At 36.5% G+C, this 22,603-nt stretch overlaps 2 protein-coding genes across 2 annotated transcripts; both read right to left on the reverse strand.

The window, feature by feature from the left end:
* Positions 1-680: 680 nt before the first annotated feature.
* MS3_00002762 (uncharacterized protein) lies at positions 681-12,140 on the reverse strand. Its single transcript, XM_051210387.1, has 5 exons — positions 10,929-12,140; positions 8,164-8,410; positions 7,436-7,550; positions 5,357-5,491; positions 681-1,076 (listed from the first exon to the last, which is right to left on the reverse strand). Exons 1-4 carry the CDS (start codon positions 10,950-10,952, stop codon positions 5,422-5,424), a joined length of 456 nt encoding a protein of 151 aa, XP_051070373.1. The 5' UTR covers positions 10,953-12,140; the 3' UTR covers positions 681-1,076; positions 5,357-5,421.
* A 2,945-nt stretch (positions 12,141-15,085) lies between these two features.
* Positions 15,086-22,330, reverse strand: MS3_00001074 (uncharacterized protein). Its single transcript, XM_051208586.1, has 8 exons — positions 22,104-22,330; positions 21,661-22,065; positions 21,483-21,620; positions 21,347-21,448; positions 21,198-21,312; positions 21,064-21,156; positions 17,217-17,345; positions 15,086-15,387 (listed from the first exon to the last, which is right to left on the reverse strand). The coding sequence occupies exons 2-5, from the start codon at positions 21,793-21,795 to the stop codon at positions 21,208-21,210; spliced, it is 480 nt and encodes a 159-aa protein (XP_051070374.1). The 5' UTR covers positions 21,796-22,065; positions 22,104-22,330; the 3' UTR covers positions 15,086-15,387; positions 17,217-17,345; positions 21,064-21,156; positions 21,198-21,207.
* Positions 22,331-22,603: the final 273 nt, after the last annotated feature.

A 22,603-nucleotide genomic window follows, 5' to 3' on the forward strand; every position in this document is an offset into this window, starting at 1 on the left:
AGAAAAGCCATTTGACCAACGTCATCACCGTGTGTGAAGACTAAATCTAAAAGAGAAGAAGAGTTTCTTAAGTCGTATCTTGTGGGATCTCTAATGTGTTGGAATAATGCTAGTCCAATCGAGGTTTCTAACAGTTTGCAGTCGAACGACGATATCGATGACCCTACTTCTAAGTTAACCCAGTTTATATATGGTGTATTAAAGTCGCCTACTACAAGGCTTTTACCGTTGTTACACCAGGACTTAAGTTTACTTAGGAGAAAATCATCTGCTACACATTTTGGACTGCGATATACTACAACTACTTCAATATCTTGCCTTCGGCATTTCAACTTACATCTCACCAGTTCACGTCCCTGAAACATGTGCTACTGTCTCAGCTAATCTTATGGTTAGGGTACTTTTCGTGTACAGAATAACCCCGCCTCCCCTTCGGTTTAATCTATCAGCCCTACTGGTCTTTTGCACACTTATTATTAAGTATATGTGCCCAATAAATAACACACAACCTGTTCTTTCTTTTGTAGATCTTTTCAGATTACAATGACTTGGCAATTACAATTAAAATACATAACGATTGACGCTCTAGCATCTGTTGACTATTCATAATGTTGTACAATTGGGCATTTTTTCTTTCCAGACACCGATACTTTGTGATAATGATAATCATGATAGAGCTTAAAAAGAGTTTAGGTAGTGGTCAAATACATCATCAATAGGTTGCCAACGCACGTACATGTAGCCTAAAATAACTATCTACATGGTTCATGTACTAAGAATTGCAAAGATAATATTTTGGTGCTCAGATTAATGTGTAAGGTGGAGTTGGGTCTGAACCTATCGACCGTTTACACTAGTAAGTCATTGACTCAAGATACAAATGTTACATCATAACGGTTGAAATTACAAAGCAGACAAGCAAACTTTCAAGTTAGAAATAATCGGCTTTCTATAATCATATCAAGGATATTCAATAGTACGTACAGCAAAGTACATTTACAGACATATGCAAAATATCTTCCAAAAGTTTGCAAAAACAACAGATGCCAAAAATTAAATCACAATGGAATAAGACTCTAAAATAGAGAAAACATAAGGGAAAATTAAGACAATACAACTGATGTAAACAATAGAAGTACTTATATCTGACCAATTTACTTTCAATATAGTGAAAAATGAAAGTTTTCACAAGATATTTTATATATGGAATTGTTACCTGTTGCATCCATGTGAGACCTATTTTATTTAACATCACAGTTCAGTGAGTCGAACAACTTAACCAATTAACTGGAAGATGTAGTAACAGTGCAACCAAGGGGAATAGTCATTTAGGAATGGCGACAAGGTGTTCGGAATAAAATGTTAGCTCGAGTTACTATATATAGTTTATTGCTTAACAGAAACAAATTGTTTACTTTGTAAATTTTAGTGAACTGGAAGTAATTTCTTATTTACATTATTCGTAACAAAAGAATCCGTAAAAATTAAACTTGGATGCTTCAACAACACAGGATCAATGATGTTAGTTATGTCTATAACGAACCAATTAAGTTGCTGCTACCTACCACGTCAACCTGATCTGGTGTGCCTGTAGACTATTCCTGTTGCATATGACCTACCGATTAAAGGATATCATTGTTCTATCATATCTGTGTGACTGCGACTCATATTTTTATTCGTTTCGATCAGACACGCAATACTCGTCGAAAGTTTTGAGCGTTTCACTTAACGACTATAATTCCTTTGATTATTGTATTAATCAAATTGTTACTTTTACGTTTAGAACAGATCAAGTTTAAAGCCAAGTTGTCTTTGTTCTGATTATAGCTTTCACATAGACTCTGGATCGTTAGTTTCACGTTTACAGTACCGGTAGAGTACTTGTAAGACTAATTAAATCCTACAAAGCTCCGACCATTATCTCATCAGAAATTCATACCTTGAATGCTGTTAAATGTCAACGGAGAAGAATCATAAGGCTGATCAGATTCCTGAACTGTCTCACCACTATCTAAAAACTCAGTGATGACTAGTTTGAAGGAGATGGCTACCGAATGGCTTCCTCGTTAGAGTTAGAATTAGCTAAAGTACGCTTAGCTCAGACAGAAAAGAAATTGAGCTGGATAGGTTACGTCAAAGAGGAAGAGAACATTATAGTCAAGCTATAGCTGACAAGGTGATGTCGTACGAGTCTACAACTGCCTCAGGTGGAGTTAATCTCCCTACTGGAAAAGACAATCATATCTAAAACTTCAGACCTACCAAAGAAAGATCATAAGGTTTGATGGTAATCCCATGGACTATTTTAGTTTCATACAGAATTTCGAAGATTGCTTCAATGAAAACGTTGGATGCCGATCTAGGTTAAACTATTTGATTCAGTATGGTGATGATGAAGCCAAGGCTACTATTGCTCATTGTGTCTTGCTTGAACCAGAAGGCTGTCCCAAGACGTTAGAGTCTCTCAAAGAATCATTCGGTCAGAAGCACATCGTAGCCCGTTAATTTATTGATAAGATGCCGAACATCCCTGCAATTAAATAGACTGTTCCATATAATTTAAGAAGACTGTCTCGTGAGATGCAGATTTGTGAACACTCACATAGATGAACTATGTATTCCACAAAGACTATCAAGAATGTTTTTGAAACTCTCACTACACTTACAAAGAAAATGGGTGAAAATGCCCTGTCAAATTTTTAAAATGGATAGAGAACCTTTACTTAAGGACCTTTGTGAGTTTGTGAAAGAGCGGTCGGATACTGCTAATACCGGATACGGATTACTTGTCCATGGAGATCACTCACCAAAGGCAGTGAGGCTGTTTCTACTAAAAGAAACCTCGACTCAAAGTATAAGGCGAGTGTAGTTCCCTAGTACGAGTAAGTCTGATATCCCCTACATGTAAGACCAAGCACTCTTGGGTTGTCATCTTTATTATGTACAGAAAACCACCCTTAGATCAATATGGAAGGTTTGGAGATAATAATACAAATGAGGGGATGAAGTTTGTAACAAAAAAGCTGTGCAATGCCCCCAAATGCCCTAGTACGGCCGAGAGTGGGGAGTCCGCTCTCCTCTCGAAATGCTCTCACATGGCTACGCGTATACAGCCTCTGCCGGGAAGCCATATGCATACAGTCATTCCCAAGGAAGTCTTACTCAATGTCTTCTCGCACCACGAGTGTTGTTTACGAAATTGAGAGTATTAAAGGCGAACGTCCGGCGGTCTAACCGGGTTGGTGGACATGGAGAGTCCACCTAGGGGAGTTGGGAAACCCTGGTTTCAGACCAATGGTGCATATGGGCTCCAGTATCCTGAAGAAACAAATGGTGTATGAACCAATCTTTGGTCACCGGCTACCATGGGACTGCATCTCCTTACGATGTTCCACTGCCTTGTGGATCAGACCTTTAGGTCGAAGGCTCCGGTGTGACTCCCTAAGAAAACCACCTGCTCCAGTTTTGGCACCCTGGCAGTATCACATCCCCCACATATATCAAATGAGATTTGTGTGGTACATATGTATTTGGTGCCTCCGTGTACCAATATCTATGCGTTAAGATGAATAAATAAATAAAGTTAAGCAATGTGTCTGTAGGCCAGTCATGATTAAAACACTTAACACCAGTTGGAAGTCCACCAGTTATACCAGTACGTCACAACTTCACAAAATTATGCACTACGCATAATCTTCATACATAGTGCAAAAAGTGCTGAGGCGGTTTAAATAACCAGAAAATGCCACGTTTCCAAAACTTCCTTGTTTTGCCGCCAAATTTCATCACGTCAAGTCTTCTAATTTCGTCTCAGCTGTAGACGCTACCCTAGTTAGACTGTTACTTTTATAATGTATTTTGCTACGATTTCAAGGGTTTCGCTGATGCAGTGGCTGTTCACCGAGTCTAGTCTTCCCTGGTCATTCTAGGAAATCTCCCGGACAGAATTCACCATTACTTTGAGTTAAAAGACGACTTGTTGGTATTGGCGACCACAGTGTCCAAGCTAATAGTACTAATTAACTGGCAAAATATTAGCAAGTTTAAACTTGTGCTGAGTCAGTAACCTAAGCAACATCAAGACAAATCATTGTCAGTATTAATCTAAAAACAACTCTATATAAGAAACTAGTGGAAGTTAAGGATTAAATTGTCATGAAATTGAGATATCTTAGATTTTACGGGTAAAATAGAGAAAACCTGAATCACTGGATTGTAGATTTATATATTTGTTTGCCGGCCGCTAACAATTACGATAAAACGTGCCTTTAACTAAAGTAACTAGTTGAAACATGTCAATAAGCAAATATACATGAGTTTCATGACTCGATGCGATAAAATCAGTGTTTTTAGTGGGGTCGGTTTGAAGTGGTAAAAGTTAGCTAAAATATGTTCAACATACAGTGATGCATATTTGCAGAAATTATGAAGGGAATTAACGGACCACAATACGCGATTAGCACGAGAAGTAGAAAATTATTAATATAATATGAAACTGTTCTCATGCTAGTAAATCAGGTTGACAAGTTATGAGAAAACTTATATCAATGATATTAGAGGCCATCCGGTTATGAACTTCTGGTGTCTTGATATTTCTATGAACTAAGGTTACTATTGATTATTTATTAGTACGCTTCTAATGTATGGCCAAAACATTCACTGGAGTGATGAGAAACAACAAGCAGGTTGAACATAAAAATACTGGCTACCGAAATGAACGACTTGATAATTCGTCTGTAATAAAATAAGACATGTCGAATTACATGTCTTCAAAAACACTTGTGCACTCTTTGAGAAACGCTAAGTGCTTCAAAATGATGCGAACGTGCACTTGGTTAATATTAATGCTCATCGAAATTTTGTTTAATATTAGCTAGTAATTATCATATTATTAAATCAAGTTTCTATAGAGACGTAATAAGCTCGAAAATAGTTCGCAACATTAATCGACTTCATCACTACAGTTCATTTAAAATCTGGACATAAAGAACAGTTTCTGACCTGGTTTGGGGATTCATTGAGTAACAGTTTCCTACTTTAGTTAATTAGAGAGACGGAGTAATCACCTCCGAGTGTAAGCGGTGTACACCTGGTTTTACTCTTAACTCAGTTGACTCCACAGATTGCTGATGTTTGGATGAAATAAGTAAAGGAAAATGTGAAGTTTAGTTGTGTTTCAAACGAACTACCTAATATTATTACAAAACAATTATTTTGTGGTATTATTATAGTTAGTGATCAGTTACTTATAATTATGTTTATGAGTTGCAGACGTTTAGATATAAATCGGTAAAGGTTATTCATGACATCTTTTGAGTGGCTGAATCATTTATTAGCATTTCCACAAACAACTTACCGATATTAAATAGTATGAGAACAGGAGCTAACACTTATACATTCGACACAATGGTGCCTTGTATATCATATTAAGATCAATTTTGGACCAATTAAATCACGAATATTTTTATAACCATATCGAATCATAGTTGGACTAAGTAACAAAAACAGAATGGTAAAAAAACAATACAGAACCACATGAAAAGGTTTGTGAGGGTATAATGTGATATATTTTGTAACAAAACAAAATTAACGATAATGGAAGACTAAAATGAACGTAGTAAAGACGATATAAAGTAAATTAATCAGTTAATTGGAGACAGTCGGTTGAATGTCAAGTAATAGTTTATTTTTGAGTTGTGCTCATCAGCACAATATATACTCACATTTTTGACATAATCGGTGGGTTATTTTAAGTGCGATTCTCGCTCACAAATTACCTTGGCACGGTCGAAAGTGAAGTGAGTCCACCTTTCATATGTAAACTGTCTTATACAGTTATTCATTTATATTATTTTATATGGAAGTAATACTTATTATCCTCATAAAAACTAGGCGTGTCAACAAGAGTGGAATGAAAAGGTGTAAATGAACAAACTTGGAAATGCATTTCCTGATATTGCTTTACCGTAGTATTATGAACTAAATCCTCCAGATTAATCGTTCGACATATTATCAAAGAAAATTACCTACTTTACTCTAGGTATTCAGCAGTATATCATAGGCATTGCATCAACTATAAAAATACAAATGAAGAAAATGAATCATTCATCTTACAGACTGGAGCTCATAAACTTGAGTTACTTTGTTCACAGCGAATTCTATTTTATACCACTTCACATTTGTGTGCCATTTTAATAATAAGTATATATTTGTTTTTATGTCATTCATAATCTTTTTTATTTATACTTTCAATGTTTATGTAACTCAACAACTACCTTGTATAATGGTTGAAATTTTATTCAGTTTTTGAGAAATTTGAACTTACTCAAATTGTTGATTTTTGAAAGTCGTATCAGAATTCGACACATTGATACTTGAATTTAAGGTACAGGTGCCGTTTAAGCTTAATACTTGTACCTAGACACCTAGGTGCACACCGAACATGTTTAAGAAATATTGTTATTGTTATGAGCTGTGTCTCAGACAAACGTATACTAAATTGAATCTGCCCATCGAGAAACCACGTTTCGAATGTGGTTGAAAGGGATCTGATCTTACTGCAGTCGTCGCACTAGAAAAACAACGCTAGGACCTGAGGCCTAGTGGTTGAAATTCAGGTCACCTATTAGGATCACAGCATATTTCTGGCAAGTAAGACAAGTATCCCAATTAAATATTAAGCGTAACTGGATTTAGAACTAACTATTAATTTTCTGGAGGACAAAGGTGGTTATATTACAAGAAGTCATGTTTTAAGCCAATAAAATAGTAGGAAAGGGTTGGTCAGTCACAGAACTCCTCTTTCATTTTACCATCAACAAGATATGAAGTACAAATATGTGATGTGAATTTTTCGATACTTAGGGAAGAACATTTTGTCGATAGGATAGATTACTTAAACAACAGTTAGGTGGCTGTCAGTGTTCGAAAGTAACGAATGTACTTTTCTTCTCCATAAAAGCGTTAAGAACTTCAATGAGACTGATAGACGTTGCTACAAATAGCTGAAACGTCGATTCATATTTGGATAGCTGTGAAAATGCTTTTAAAGATTTGTCAAATACGATCAATTTCGCACGTAGAAAGCTAGCTGCTTATAGCGATCTAACTCACCCTTACAGAAGTTTTTACGTTACTATGGTCATGGGTGGTTGAGTGTATGACTGTATTATCAGAATAATCTTTATTTGTGAATTTTAACCCTTTAGAGAGAACGTTGTTCATTTCGTCTGGACAGAATGGTTATATTAGTTACCCTCACAATAAGCGCAAGTGTGTTGTATTATTCCCTAAATTTTGTATAAACAAAGGTAACACGTCTTCACTAACAGGGTAAATAAAATTACTATTACGTCATGTCCTACGATACAGCAGTGAAATAAAAAATGATCTGGAAATAGGTGTTATCAAAAGAGCAAATTCAAAACTAGCTCACCGTTCCAGAGACAATCCCCAAGCTATAACAGACAATCCTTCAGGTAACCCCATTGGTCTGAGCATTTCCGGACGAAATAGTCCAGAATTACCTATTTCCACCCACTTCTTGAGACCTGAAATTTAAATTCGGAGAAACAGTAGAATGTAAATATCGGTATATGAGACGTTAGACCATAAGTATTATGATGGTTTGTAGTACTAAGTAGATTATTGTAAAGTGGGGTGGAGTTCTCAACTGTGACTTACTAGTTGAATACTAAATCTCCAGATTAGTGGAAAAAAGCTCCAAAATCTACCATAAACGAACTAGGAAATGTAGTTTGTCACAACAATGGATAGTGGTTTTTCAAGTTGAGTCATGGATCGAAACTATACTTTATTCATAATAGCTTATACAGTAGCAATGTTGGGTGCCGGTTGGACGTAAATATGAAACAAGGCTTTGGACTTGCTAGTAGTCATTAAAACATGTTCACAGTCCTGAAAAATTCGTGTTATATTTAGGTTGCAACCACTTTCTAAAAACACTAATGATTAGGAGACCGTTAAAACAAGAATGCTACGGGCTTTCCTGTAGCCCATCCGACAAACATTGAACACTTAATCCGTAATGTACCAAAAAGCCACACTAGACCAATGAATAGGAAACCTAGGTTAATGTAAAAAGGAACAAATAAATAAGCAAATTAATAAGAATGACGAACAAAAGCATTTTTGATTATTTACCAGGATGATAACTAAAAATTTCCATACTCGGTTCAGTATATGGATTATATGCTGGTTTAAATCTCAGTTGCGTAAGTCCTAACTTTGAAAAGAATGTTCGAATTACAGTTTTCAAATGGCCTAAGCTAAGACCAAAGTCAGCGACTAGACCTTCAACTTGATGAAATTCTGCCAAATGAGTAGCGTCCAGATTTTCATTTCGAAATACACGATCAATACTGTAATATTTAGCTGGAGTAAATGGATTCTACAAACATAACACATAGAGACAATACGATAGTAAAATAAACCATATATATCATGTTTGTTTCTCGTTATGGTTCGTTGTAAGGTTAAAAGCTCATTAACTGGGGGACAATAATTCAATCAGGTAGTCATACCAAACTAATGGTTGGAAGTTTAACGAGTGAATAATCACATTGTCAGGATAACAGTTTCCATGTTACATGAAGAATCAATTTCTCTAATAAAGAGTTGGTCAGTATTTCAAGACTTAGCGAGACTTGGAAAATACACTGGTTTCAATTGTTCAGCGTCGATAAACCACTCAACATACATGTACTGTAAAATTGGACCAAATCTTTATAATAACCCTCTAAAGAGTAACAATATGTCAGTGTCTCGAACACTGTGGTTAAAATGAGTAGTAGTCATGATCAGACAACTATCTATGCAAGATTACTGTAGACAACAAAAACGTGTTTGTTACTGAAAATAGATTTTAAAATGATCATTTATGAGGACTTGAATATTTTTTTCAAAAATGGAACCGTAATTTACTAATCACAAAGACTAAAAAGGCACACTTGACTGTAAGGCAACACCGCACTCAGTAAAGAAGAATTTCATTGGTAGATATTGCCCCTAATAATTAACACCATACTTTACAAGTGAACTGCAGACTGATCGCAAAGTGAACTCATCAATGAACAGTAAATTGCAAAAATTTACAGTCTAATAAGAGAAGTAAGAAATACAAGTACTTCAGTATATTGTGAAACTTTAAAATAAAATACGCTGAGACAGATTGAGGAATATGGATCTTCATAAGACGTTATCAGCTTTACATGATATAGCAGTTTTAAAAAAGGAAATGATCAACTTGATGAGATTAGCTATTATACATTCATTATGAACGGACAGAAGAAAGACAGTGATTCAAATGTATGTACATAACTGATTTTTCGTTTTAGGAGTACAAGTTCTCAATACATCTAGATTATCGATACAGGGTTGTGGAAACAGCTGAATTTCATTAAAATCATGAACTGATCTCAGTTAGACTACCACTGGAAGATTGTTTCGTCTTAGTATGGAACGCACGCAAGAATCGAGTCCAAGAACTTTGGTCTCACGCGCAAGCGCTTATCCACTAGACCACTGAGTCGGCATCTAATGACGTTAATGTCTAACTTCAATCAATCCACAATATTATGTGACCATCTTCTATTGTCTTCGGTCGGCAACTCCCTCACACTCGACATAGTTTGGCTACACTGGGCACGGCTTTTCACCAGAACTCTGAAATGTTTTTCAAAGCTAGTCACCAGTAACCACATTATAATTTTCAGTATGGGGTAGACGAGACTTTTGAAATCCATTGAACTTGCGAACCAACGGAAGGTCCCAGGTCACTTTCCGTATGTGGGATCGTGGCTGCACGCTCCTGAAGAGTCTCATACTAGGGTTGAACGGACATCGTAATTCCAGTTTTCCAACGGTGGTCTAACTTAGATCGGTTCATCATTCCAATACGATATCTAGGTTGTACAGACAGGTTCCTCCTAAAAATTCTACATTACCTCTTTCGTACTCTTAGAGAAGTTGAATATTTTTATATTTAAGCGTACTAATACTATTGCAACCTAACTTTTGTTTTATCACCTTTTCAATTCAACGCGACAATACTTGCTCCTTCAATTCAACACTGTTGACACAATGAATTACCTGTAGGGTCAGTGAAATTCCACTGAGCCCTAGCCAAATCATCCGGCAGTTCGGTAACTGAATATCAAACAAATCATCGATCCTCGTCAAGGTCAAGGACAACCAACACGCATCAGTTAATCGTACGCCATGGACTGGCCGATGTGGCAGTGGTCTTACTTTCTCTTGTATCTACTTTAACTAATATATTTCTGTAATAACGTCCTCTGTGTTGTACAGTCTTCAAAGCATCTATGGTACATTGATATGTCAATGGGGCAGTCCACGTAAGGTGCTGACCACGAGGTGTGATTTCGACGTTAGCTGGTTCGTCACTCCATTCCCGTCTAACTCGAATAGGCCTCTGATCACTCGACATAGATCATATACGTTGGCGATCGACATACCCTTGCTTTGATATGACAATTATTATTCTTAGTTCCTAGGTCACCAACGATACCTATAGCCAACGAAATACCAATTATTTCATATTCACTGGTGAGGTATTAAATCTCTTCGCCAGTGATTCGCCATATGAATATATCAGGCCAACTGAGGTCAGGTAATTCTTTATAGTAATCAGTATTTTGGAACTCATCCAACGTGATCCTTCTTATTAAATCAAAAGTATAAACACTCCACAAGATCCCATTAGCCTGATTGACAGGGAATATTCTGAGCAACAGTAGTTTTGTTCATGTTAAACCATGTAATGTGATATTCAACCATTAGTAAATCGCCAAAACAACAACATCAGATGCTTAATATTTGAACAGAATCTGTCGTCATTCTTCAGAAAATAAGCTTAATTATTCTCACTGTAGAAAGATCTCACCTACCTTTTTAGATAACGCATGAAGCATTCGGGCGCTCACTGCTGTTGTATGTGTACGCAACAAATTTTTCTCCGCTTCCTCTATTAGCCACGGTGACTGATAGCCTCGACTACCAAAAGCACCTTGACTATGCACAGTACAAACTTTATCAATGTAACAAGATTCAACTGTATTGTTGATATCCGAAATCTCAGGATCTACAGATGAAAATATATTAATAATGGCGCATGAAGACAATAGAAGTGAAGCTATAATCAAGTCGCAATCGATTTCAGAATTTACAATACAACAACACAAATTTTAAATAATCGCATTTTCCATATAGTATGCTAGTCATTATAAAACATAAATGACATTAGTTTGGAGCTTTAATTAGTAATCAGTCGGTTACAAGTACGGCGAGAACACCAGCAAACTAAAACCAAACAAGTAATCCATTGAACTGTCGTAGAAAAAGAAATATAAACAAAGACCAACCGTAACAGCATCTCAAATTAAGTTTCATATTCCATTCCAACTGGTGTGATTAGTTCTAATCCCAAAGTATCAGTCACTGTTGACAATAAACAACAACAATTATACTCTAGTCAATCGGTTACATATGAGCACATACTTAACTTGTTAGTGATATTCCTCGAAACACTGGCATACCAGTTGGTCAATCATCGTCTTTCGAAAAATATCGTCCATTTTAGATCAAACTTTTAATGATGTTGGTCAGTAAAATTAACAGATTAATACATAACATCAAACACATTACATAACTGAGTGAACAAATAAATGGGGGAACTGTCTACTAAGCTAAATATCTTTGTCAAGTAGATGCCCAAGATGAATATGATGCAATTATATCTCATGAGGCTTCCGACAATTTAGAAACTGTCAGGTAATGAGTTCACACACTTGAAGTCCCTTTAAATCAGAACAAGGAAGGATGAGTGTGTCGTTAAAACTTGCGTACAGATACATTTCAATTATCCTTACAATGGAAATTGCAATTTTCACGAGTTGTGAGATAGAGACGATGAATTACTACTGTATTAGTCATTATTGCAAAGAACATCCAGTTGACAAACAACTTAATGTTTTGAATGACAAATATACTAAGTACAAGTTCCAAAAGCAACAATCATAGGAAGTAACAGATTCATATGAAATATTCACGTGAAACCGGGTGCTCAATGCGAAGAACCCTCTAATTAGATAAGTAGCATGTAACAGGCATGTAACAAAAGCTCTATACAAAATGTAAAATTTGGTCACTAATTACACCGAACAAAAACTCTCACACAAAACAACTCAAAGCATTAACATCGCTTTGCAGGTTGAAATAACTGTGAATTTACGGTTTAAGAAACTTAGATGACATATGTTAACATTTCCAGTGGTAGTATCGCTCGCCAAATTATCATTATTGTTATTACCATATTGTAAGTTCCATGTCCCAATTTCACTTGTTCCTTTTGATCTATAACTTTTCTGTATCTCTGCCACCATCATTCGAATTGTTACTTCGGCACATTTTCTCTTTATCCTCTGTGATTATGTAAACTGTGGTCAGATAGACCGACAAACATTTTGCCTAACTCGATATTGTTGGAAGATGACTAGCACTAACTGTATTCACTTTGACAATGGACTTCTGTCAATAATTAGAATATAAAAACAGTACTGCCCAACGAACAAACAAACCAACCATCCTACAGAAGATATTCACATAGACACAAAAAGACTAAATAATTCGACGCAAAAAGCCCATAGCAGGCTAATAACTTACCTGAAAGGAAAAATGTATCATGAGAATCTCGAGCAGGATGTTGTTGTGGTTGAAAAGACTATCGAAATTCCAAAAACTGCACTCAACATAATTGTTCGTAGGCATTTCTGAAAACCTGAAATGTTTAGGATGCGGAATGAATGTGATGAACAGAAATGGAAAATCAGGTCTCTCAAAAACTAAGGTACCGTTGTAAAGTTTTCAAAACTTATGAGGGCTTTTGAGAATGCTTTTTCATTAAAAAGGCAACTCATGATGACTATGAAGTAAATAGTGGAAAATGACCTTTCAACCACATATCAACATGGAAAATATACATTTATTTTAATTAGTCTTAACGGAATACTTGATTTGCACAAACGTGGCCTACCGTAGCATAGGACTATGAGATCTCATTCTTCACTGATATTGTTTTATTTGTTTTGAGAGAACTACAACTTGAAAAAATGAGTAGTAAATGACGTCTAGTCTCTACGATCCTTTCTAGTCAGATTAGAGTGACTTGAACACTACATGCTAGACCTACCTAACTTCGAAACACTGAACATGAATACTCCATAAATATCTGCTAATAGTCTGCGCTGGCGATCAATGATACTTCTAGTTAAAGGATTTATAAGGTCCGACCGAATGGAGTTGTAGGTTAGGCGATTCCCTTTCAAATGTTCGATCAGAGCTTTTCAACCACCACTCGCATTCACCATACTTCTTACAACTGACTAGTCAGTACCTTGGACATTAGTACAAAGGGTGATTTACAAGTTGATGTGTGTGCATCCATACTTCCCAACGCGATTTATTAGCACTACAACTACGTACTTAAGACAAGTAAGCTTTCAGAAAAATGAACCCAATGAAATTAACCCAGAAGTAGTTGATAATTTTAAAATAATATTTAATAATGATTAACTAGTTCACAACTCACCACATATCGTGCGAGATAATCGCGACATATTACTACTTACAAATTGGTAGTTGAAAATCAAGTATGCACAACACTAAGACTCAGTTACAAAACTACCCTTAAATGCAACATATATACCGAAGACAGATTGTTTTTTATTCTATTGAGATCAATCATTTGCGGACAACCACAAAAAACAAACAGCTGCATTATAATGGAATATAACGTTTCATATCATTGGTTAAGTTATAATGTAAAACCGAGAAAAAGTTCCAGAACACATTGGACTGGACTGCACATTGATGAATTTTCGGTGGTCTTATTAACTATACTAGCAAATTGAAATTCTATTTCACACGACACAAAATGATGTTGGAATAGTTGACATATAGGAAGACATTTGCATTTCCTACTGAGGATTTCGGTATTTTAAAGCATGTTAATTTTATCAAATCAACGGTAAAATCACACTCATTTTGTTAAATACGTTCTTCAATGCCTAGGACAACGGGAGTGACACGCTGAAACTTAGAATGTAGATACAGCATATTGAAATATACCCAAAGGAAGTCAAACAAAAATTCCTATAATCATACAATCGTGACAATAGAAAAATAAATACGATTAGAGTACTAAATTAATAACCTTCAGTTAAAACATTCTCTATTAAGACACTACCATATATGAGTCCCTTTCAGTTGTCACAACATAGCAAGCACAAGAAGACGAAATCATCGACATAAGTATAAGGGCACTAAAACTAGTGAGAGTACTAGTGATAGTAGGAAAAGATTATCTATTACAATTATTTGAACACATAAACATCGGTACATAGGGGTCGAAATAGATATGCGCCACACAAATTAGTTATCATTCAACTTTTGTGTGGGCTGGAATACTTTCCGGGTGTCCAAACCGAAACAGGTGATTTCCTTAGAGATCCACTCTTCGAGACTTTGGTTTAGAGATCTAATCCACGATGCAGTCGAGCAACGTCAGGAGACCGGGTTCTATGGTGGCCGATGACCAAGAATAGGTTGCCACTTCACTTGTTCCCTGGGGATCCTAAAGCCAATGCGCATCACTGGTTTGGAATCCGAGTTTTCCAACCCACCTAGGTGAATCTCCGTGCCCACCAACCCGGTTTAAGTGCCGGACATTCTCTTTTCGTCCTTCCAATTTCGTAAACAATACCCCCACTGCGAGAAGGAAGTGGTCAAATGAGAGAATTTCGAGGAGAGCGAACTCTTCACACTCACGGCCGTACCAGGGCATTTGGAGGCATAGAAAAGACTATGTATTGACAATGTGATTCGGGAGGAATTCGTGGAGTAAAAACACAAAATATTTTTCGACCTTAGGATCTAGGGAGAAACGAAGAGTAAGTGTATTTGCACTATTTCGATCGCTTCCGAGACATCTCGTCCAACATCTCTAGCAATTAGATAAGATAATCATGTAGACCCTAATCTAGTAGTCCGCACATACCAACACGGCTCAAACAGTCAATCACTTCATGGGCTGATATATATATATAAGTGGCTGACCCAATTCATAAGCCAAGGTGTCCTTGCTTACCAGATTCTTAACATCGCAAACACTGTACCATTCAACAACAAAATGATTGGTGAAATTATGAGAGTAATTACACCGAGATATAATCAAACGCAGCATTGTATTTGTTGAAAATGCAGATTTAATAAATAAAACTGTTGTCTCCCAACACATGCTGAATTACAAATATTACACTGAATGAAACCATCGACCACATAAGCGAATAACTAACAGAGAAGAAATAGTTATATTGATACCGGAAGGTAACATGAGCGGGCTTCTAATCAAATGCACAATGAATATCCAATCCACATATAACAATAAACTTTACAGTTAGACAGATAGATTAGGAATAGAATCTCCCGCAGGTTCGATATTTACGGATATTTTTCTAACAAAACTGGGGAACGAACCGTTTTACAAAACTTAGAATAATATTTAAAACTATCATTATTATGCATATGACACACTAAATGTATGCAACAAAATAGTTTGTCAACGAAAACTTCGAATCTCATTTAATAATGCATTGCCATCAGTACGTTTGATACGTGAGGAGAAACCTAGTAACAAAATATTTCTAGACGTATTTCCGACAATAATTTTACTACGAATAATAATGATAATAGCAATAAAAATATTGTTAGTATTATTATTAACGGGATAACAATCATTCTAATTTGTATTAACTTTTTGGATACCAATCTGATTTACTGATAAGGACTCACTAAATTTAAGTGTGTGAAAAGGTCTTCAGTAAAGTTAAGAAGTAATACAAAAGGGTATAATGACGTGTTTTGTTAGTGTATTTAGAAAACGATCAACGTGTAATGCACCATTTCCAACTAACAGCACTAACTTTAATGATAGGGAGTGAAGTAGTTGAACTCATCAACCGCTCCATTTATCTTGAGATTCTCATCAGTACTGATGGTCTGGTGTCTCACAAAATCCAGGCAAAATTCAGAAGACTCGATCGGCTTTCGATAACTCGTGTCACTTTTACCGTAGGTGAGATATCCGTCTGCCAACCAAACGGCGAGTTTACCATGCAGCAGCTCGCTCTGTACTTCTTCATGGATACGAAGAATGATCATTAAGAGTAGAAGATATTAGTGGGTTACTGGTATTCGATCATAGGTGTCCACGAAGCATAGCCCGTGTATTTTGGGACCAGAGTAAGTAATGCCTGGATTAGGAATAGGGTAATAGGTAAGGATGTCAAATCGATGGACGAGATAATAAATCTTGATCAATTGAGGTGGTTGCGACATTTGTCACATATGCCAAACCACTACCTACCTCGACGAGTGATGTTTCCTGGTGCAGGAATAGGCTGGAAAAAAACTATAGGGGCCAAACCAAAACATGGAATCAGTCCATGAAGTCACTGGTAATTAAACTTAGCAATGGTAATAAATATAGGCTACCTGGTTTGGGTATGCGTGACTATTGTAACCAGTGGTTGCAGACTTTGAATGTTATGGTCCAAAATCGTCTGCAATGACGCAGGTGCATCCATTCGTTGTCTGTCCCTAAGTTCTGAACTTCTAGATTCGTCATAAACATTTTCGTGTTTTTATTCCACTAGTTTATATTTTCTTTTTAAATCGCGTCGTTAATGCTTAATCTTTTAATTACCACTGATACTGTTACTACCTCTACGATTCTGGGATTTGACCTGACGATTTGATCTTTCTGTGCTAAGGGGTACGGCAACTCCAATCGATGTACATACGTACCAGGCTATATGTTGTGATTGATAAACTGACTGAACACATCAACTTACTCAACCATGACTTGTATATGCATGGTTTAATATACCGTTTAATGTAACATTATTTATGGCCTGAAGATATTAGAGACAATTATTCACTAAAATACTCCTTATCTTTTTAGATTTAACAGTTGACAATCAACAGTAATTCCTTAATCAAATGTTCACTAAACAAGAAGTAATGAACAGATGTCAAACGAACACCAAGCACACATATTTGAGAGGTATGACTTAAACTCATGAAAAAATATCACGATAAAACAAAAAAGAGCAACATACCCCATATCACAAAGTATCCTACAGAATTCTGAGCGTACACGCAGAAGAGGATGAAGATGTCCAGATGGTAAAGCGGCACCAAGAGAGTAAAAGTTATAAGCCTTAAATTGAGCTGTTTGCCACTCTCCACTACCGAAAATATATGCACAAACCACATAAAAACAGAACATTAATTTGAATAGGAGTGGTAATAACAATGGTAAAGTTAATAACACTTTGTGACAGTAGTTATTTGTACTGGGATTTCAGACACACTTATTTCAGAGCTACAGATTAAATTATGTGTAGTGGGACTTGAACTGAATATTCCTCAGGTGAGTTAATTGAATCTTTATAATTACATTTTTCGAAAAGTTAAGAGCAACATGTACATCAAACCAGTTATTTATATGATGCTAGCAATAAATGACAGTATCCTTTTGGACGAATGGATCTAATTTCACTGCTAATAGTATTTACCTTAACCGATTGCGACTGAAGAAGCAGGATGAAAACTAATTGACTTTAAGAACACATATAGTTTCTTAAGTTAGCCAAGTACATCAAACTACTACGGAGGTTGATAATTTTAACCAACCGTATTAATTTTAGTGTGATTTGGCACAGCTATTTAATTAGAGCATAATAGAAACCAAAAGTTCCACAAAGTCTAATAATACGGTAAAACCAAGTGAACATAACGCTGATAACTACTACTTACGAAAGACACCAAAGAATTCTTGAGACAATATTACTATACGCACCTGATTAGAGTTCATCAATTTGTGTGTGGGCTGTGATACTGCCCGGGTGCCCAAACCGAAGCAGGTGGTTATCTTGGGGGCCACTCCCCGAGCCTTTGACCTAAAGGTCTAACCCACAAGGCAGTGGAGCATCGTAAGGAGATGCAGTCCCATGGTAGCCGGTGACCAACGATTGGTTCATACGCCATTCGTTCCCGCAGGATACTGGAGCCCATGTGCACCATTGATTTGGAATCCGGTTAAAGCGCCGGACCTGGCCTCTCCGAGTTGAGGACGTTAGACGACTCTCTGTGTTCGATCATCGCTGTCTCCGAAGGATTGCTGACATTCAGTGGCAACACCATGTCAGTAATGCAGAGGTTCGGCATCGTGTGTTCGGGCACAGAGATGATAACTCAATTGGTGTCACCATCTTGAAACACCGACTTCGGTGGCTTGGACATGTTCTCCGAATGTCGTCCCAGAGAATTCCACGTCGTGCATTATTTGCCGACTCTGGGACTGGTTGGAAGAGGCGGAGAGGTGGTCAGTGCATGACATGGTGTCGTGGCATGAAAGAAAGCTGCAAAGGACTGGCTTGTGTTGGTCCTTCACGACTCCCTGGTTGGGGTCCGAGAGATGGTGCTACACAGTGGCTAGAGACGTTATCAGATATGGCTCAGAATAGAAGCCAGTGGCGATCCTGCTGTAACCTTCTTTTACTTTCTTTCTAAAAAGTGGTTGTGTCTCCTTTACCTGAAAGATTTCTTCTGATTGTACCTTTTCGTTCCGTCGTTACTACCACACTACCTTACTCCAATCTCTTCGTCATTGTTCTCTTTTTCTTTTGCGTTCCCTAGTTTTTTTTATTTCTCTTCGAATTTTCATTGTTTTGTGTGGCGCATATATATTGGCGCTCTCTTGTACCAATATTTATGTGTTCAAATAAATAAATATAATAATAATACGCACCTGATTACAGTGCTCAAAGTTGTCCGATCCTTTCTTTTCATCATCAAACTGCCAAACAGTGAATATGCTGTGCAGAAATCTGCTGTCAAACTTTACATCAGCTAAATCTAACCGCTGAAAACCCATAAATGTGTGAGTTACGAGTACTCGACTATAGATGTCTTTGGAATTTTCATTGAAAATTGTAGGACCACTAAGATGGTGATTTTGAAGTTAGCCGATTTGAGTGCCCAGGCTACTGACCATATGATTAGATTGTATTATACTAAGTGAGACACCATCTGCAGAACTATACAATGCTACTAGGAGCAGGGCTAAACTAAATATTGCAAGGACGACTAAATTAACATACACTACTGATTCCTGTGGCCATCAAATGTTTTAGTGAGAGATTAAATATATTTCAACACCACTGATGATGTTGAGAATCCTAGATAGTGTTGCCCAAAACTAATAACAGACTGTAGTTTGCATAGAGCTACAGAAAGTAGTATTTTCATCTGAATTGTGACCATCAAGCTCTACTAGAACCCAAGCAAAACATCCCTAAGCCAAAACACCCGACCTGAGGATCCAAGACTCCTGTTAGTACTACGATATTTGTCGAGTTTTTCTTGAGACCGTTCGGAAGGGATAGAACTTTTAATATAAATGGGCCGTTGAGTGAATTGAAGTGTAAACAAAATAGGAATAAAAACATACATATGAGTGACGGTGTAAATGTAACCAAGTTGTTCCGAATATAGTATGCAGGAAACAAAGTAGAGCATCAGTATATTCTCCGATAGTAGTCATAAAACTCGTGGGCTGAGATACAGGTTGCATGAACCACATCTAACTGGTGTGTATTTCATACTTTCAGAATGTAATATATTTCTAAAAGACACTGAACGTTTGCCAATAAAGTGCGATTTACATAGCTTGTGTATTATTGCACAATATAACAATATCATCCGCATACTCAAGAAGTCTTTCTCTAGGAAACGGATCCACACTATTACTACGTAGTTTCTTTAAGGCTGTTTTCAGAACGTCATTCAAAGAGAGGTGGTAGTATAGAAGCGTTTCGATGGAGGACAGACATTTCCTGTCCTTGGTTGTACCACAGTATTTGGAGATGGTACAACTCGACGGCCTGAGACGTTATCAGATATGGCTTAGAATAGAATCTAATGACAATCTTGTTGTATCTTTCTTTGAATCTCTCGTGACAGAAAAAAGCTTCTCTCAGTTGTCTTATGAACTCAACTGTACTTTTCATTATATACTATTTGTATTTACCTTTTCTCTTCGATTTTACTCAATTGTTTTCTTCATAATGTCATCTCCGTATTTTGTGTAGCGCATTCTATCCTGTTGCACAGTTGTACCAGATTTGTGTGTACTAAATAAATAATTACCTTGATGACTCGTCGTACCGAAGTTTCTTTACGTGTTATAAGTAAATGAATAAGGATAACTAACAAACTTGTCTTCAGAGTAATTAACTAGATGAGATAATTGTTTGCTCGAACAGGATAGAAATATATACATAGTATACTTCTTAATATACATTGTTGAGATCATTGACAAAGCTTACTTAATTACGAATAATAAGAAAAATCTGTCGAACTGTGACTGTGTTCAAAGTGCACTTTTACACCTTTTAGTATCATATTTGCGAGTGGCATAAAAAATTGATTTGGCAAAAATGGATGGTGGCTAGCAGTGAAATTCAGGATGCGCATTCCGTCCTATTTGAGACTCGGCATCTAGATGTACTTGCATCTCTGAGTTGATGCTTACTTCAAGACTCGAACAGAGAACCGTTCGCTTCAAACGCCATCGCGTTATCCACTTATCCACTGAGTCTGGATAACCCTTAACTTTTGTTTATAATGCTCCCGATTTAAGGTAATCCACAAAGAATGAACATGTGTCAATAAGAGACTGGTCTATTTCAGTCCTAAACATTAATGGGAAGATTCAAACAACCAATACAAAAAATGAATTAGATTGATTTGGGTTTCAAGAAGTGAGTATCTTATTTTGTATTTGTGAAATCCCGTTAGGTATGAAATCACAAGTGTGCCAGGTCATTATAATATGGCTTGGGAAGATCCACATCTGACAAAATACAGAGGCAAAAACACTGTAATTTTACGATTTCTCACCTGGAAAGCAACTCAGATGATAAATCTGTTTCTTCAGATCTTATATTTGTTGAAAATGATGGGCCTTTTCGTACCAAGTAGGATGTGCGCTTTCTATAAAATTACGATTGTGATGAAAAATAAGATTAGCATACGATTCGGTAACTAGTTTTCGTTTTTCAATTGGGACTTCTCGTTATCTGATAGAGGACGTTTAGACTCTTTTACATCTAACAATAAATGTTGTACATCATCCTTGACTTCTGGAATCTAATATGATATTTTTGATTAATTACACAATTACCAAACGATACAAATAAGGTACACCAGCTTCATTCTTAACTAGTGATACCCACTTCGACGAAAGGGCTTTGCTAATACCTATTTTAGCACCTGGAAACATTTTCTATCAAATTGTAAATTTGAGATCAGTAACAAACCAAAATATCACTTTGTGGTATCCCTGATTCTGGAATAGCACAGTATACTCTGTATTCATGACTACCACTGTTTAGAATCTCATCACCTTCATCTGTTAACTGTAAAATAACCTCGACCACATCTTTACAATCTATTATCTACAGACAGCGAAATATATAAGCGTTTTCAAGAACGCACCCCACTATAGTTTTCCAAACTTTTTATTCCTCCAACAACTACTTGATGATCGACTCCAAGCTTCTCAGCCAATTTATCTGATTTAAAATAACTTCCACCCGTTAACTCAAGAAGAATCAGGTTCTGAATGTCCATTGGGTTTTAATCGTTGAATTAAACAAGAAAAGGAAGGAAAGATCGTAGCTAGGTTACGTTAGCCCTGAAATTCAAGAAAAGGAAGAATTCTTTCACAGCTGGGATTAGGAATATGTTTCCTAGTTACGTAAACTTATCCCTCCTTCTTCAAATAAACAACTTTATAAGATCATAAAAAAGCCTGTAATTTACAAATAGATAGTTCCTTTAGTGTTGTTCCTCTTATGTTGTCCTAGCATTAGTTGTAGGCATCCCAGTACTTATTTGACACTAAGAATTCTGAATCAACCTGGGTACAAAAGGCTTACACTACCAAAATAGTCCCATGCTTTAGCTAAAAATGAGTATACACTAATATTTTTGAAAATTATGCTTCCTTGAATGAGTTTAGAAAAATGTGATACAAATTATTGATTTCCACGCATTAAAATTAACAACTCGACTGCTTGCAATCCTCATATACGGCTAAACCCATGCCCCACAGAACTGCAGAACGCTCTTAACAAAATGACCACGCCTGGAACTGTACAACGTTAGTTTAATTGTGTATACTTTTTTGGTTTGACTTCTGAACAATCAATAAAGCGTGAAATAATAGAAGCATGTGACACCCTCAGAGAACTGTGGATGGTGACAGGAAACTACATCTCTTCAGAAAATATGTCATAGAATGGTTATTATCACTCCCAACCCCATAGGATAGAAGCAACTATGTGTTCCATTATGTCATTAAGAGGACAAACAGAAAGCACAGTCATACCCACAGTTATTGCAAGTCCTCTTGGCTTGTATTCACATAGAGGAAAAT

The sequence above is a fragment of the Schistosoma haematobium genome, chromosome ZW (assembly GCF_000699445.3).
Source record: "Schistosoma haematobium chromosome ZW, whole genome shotgun sequence".
Taxonomy (NCBI): domain Eukaryota; kingdom Metazoa; phylum Platyhelminthes; class Trematoda; order Strigeidida; family Schistosomatidae; genus Schistosoma; species Schistosoma haematobium.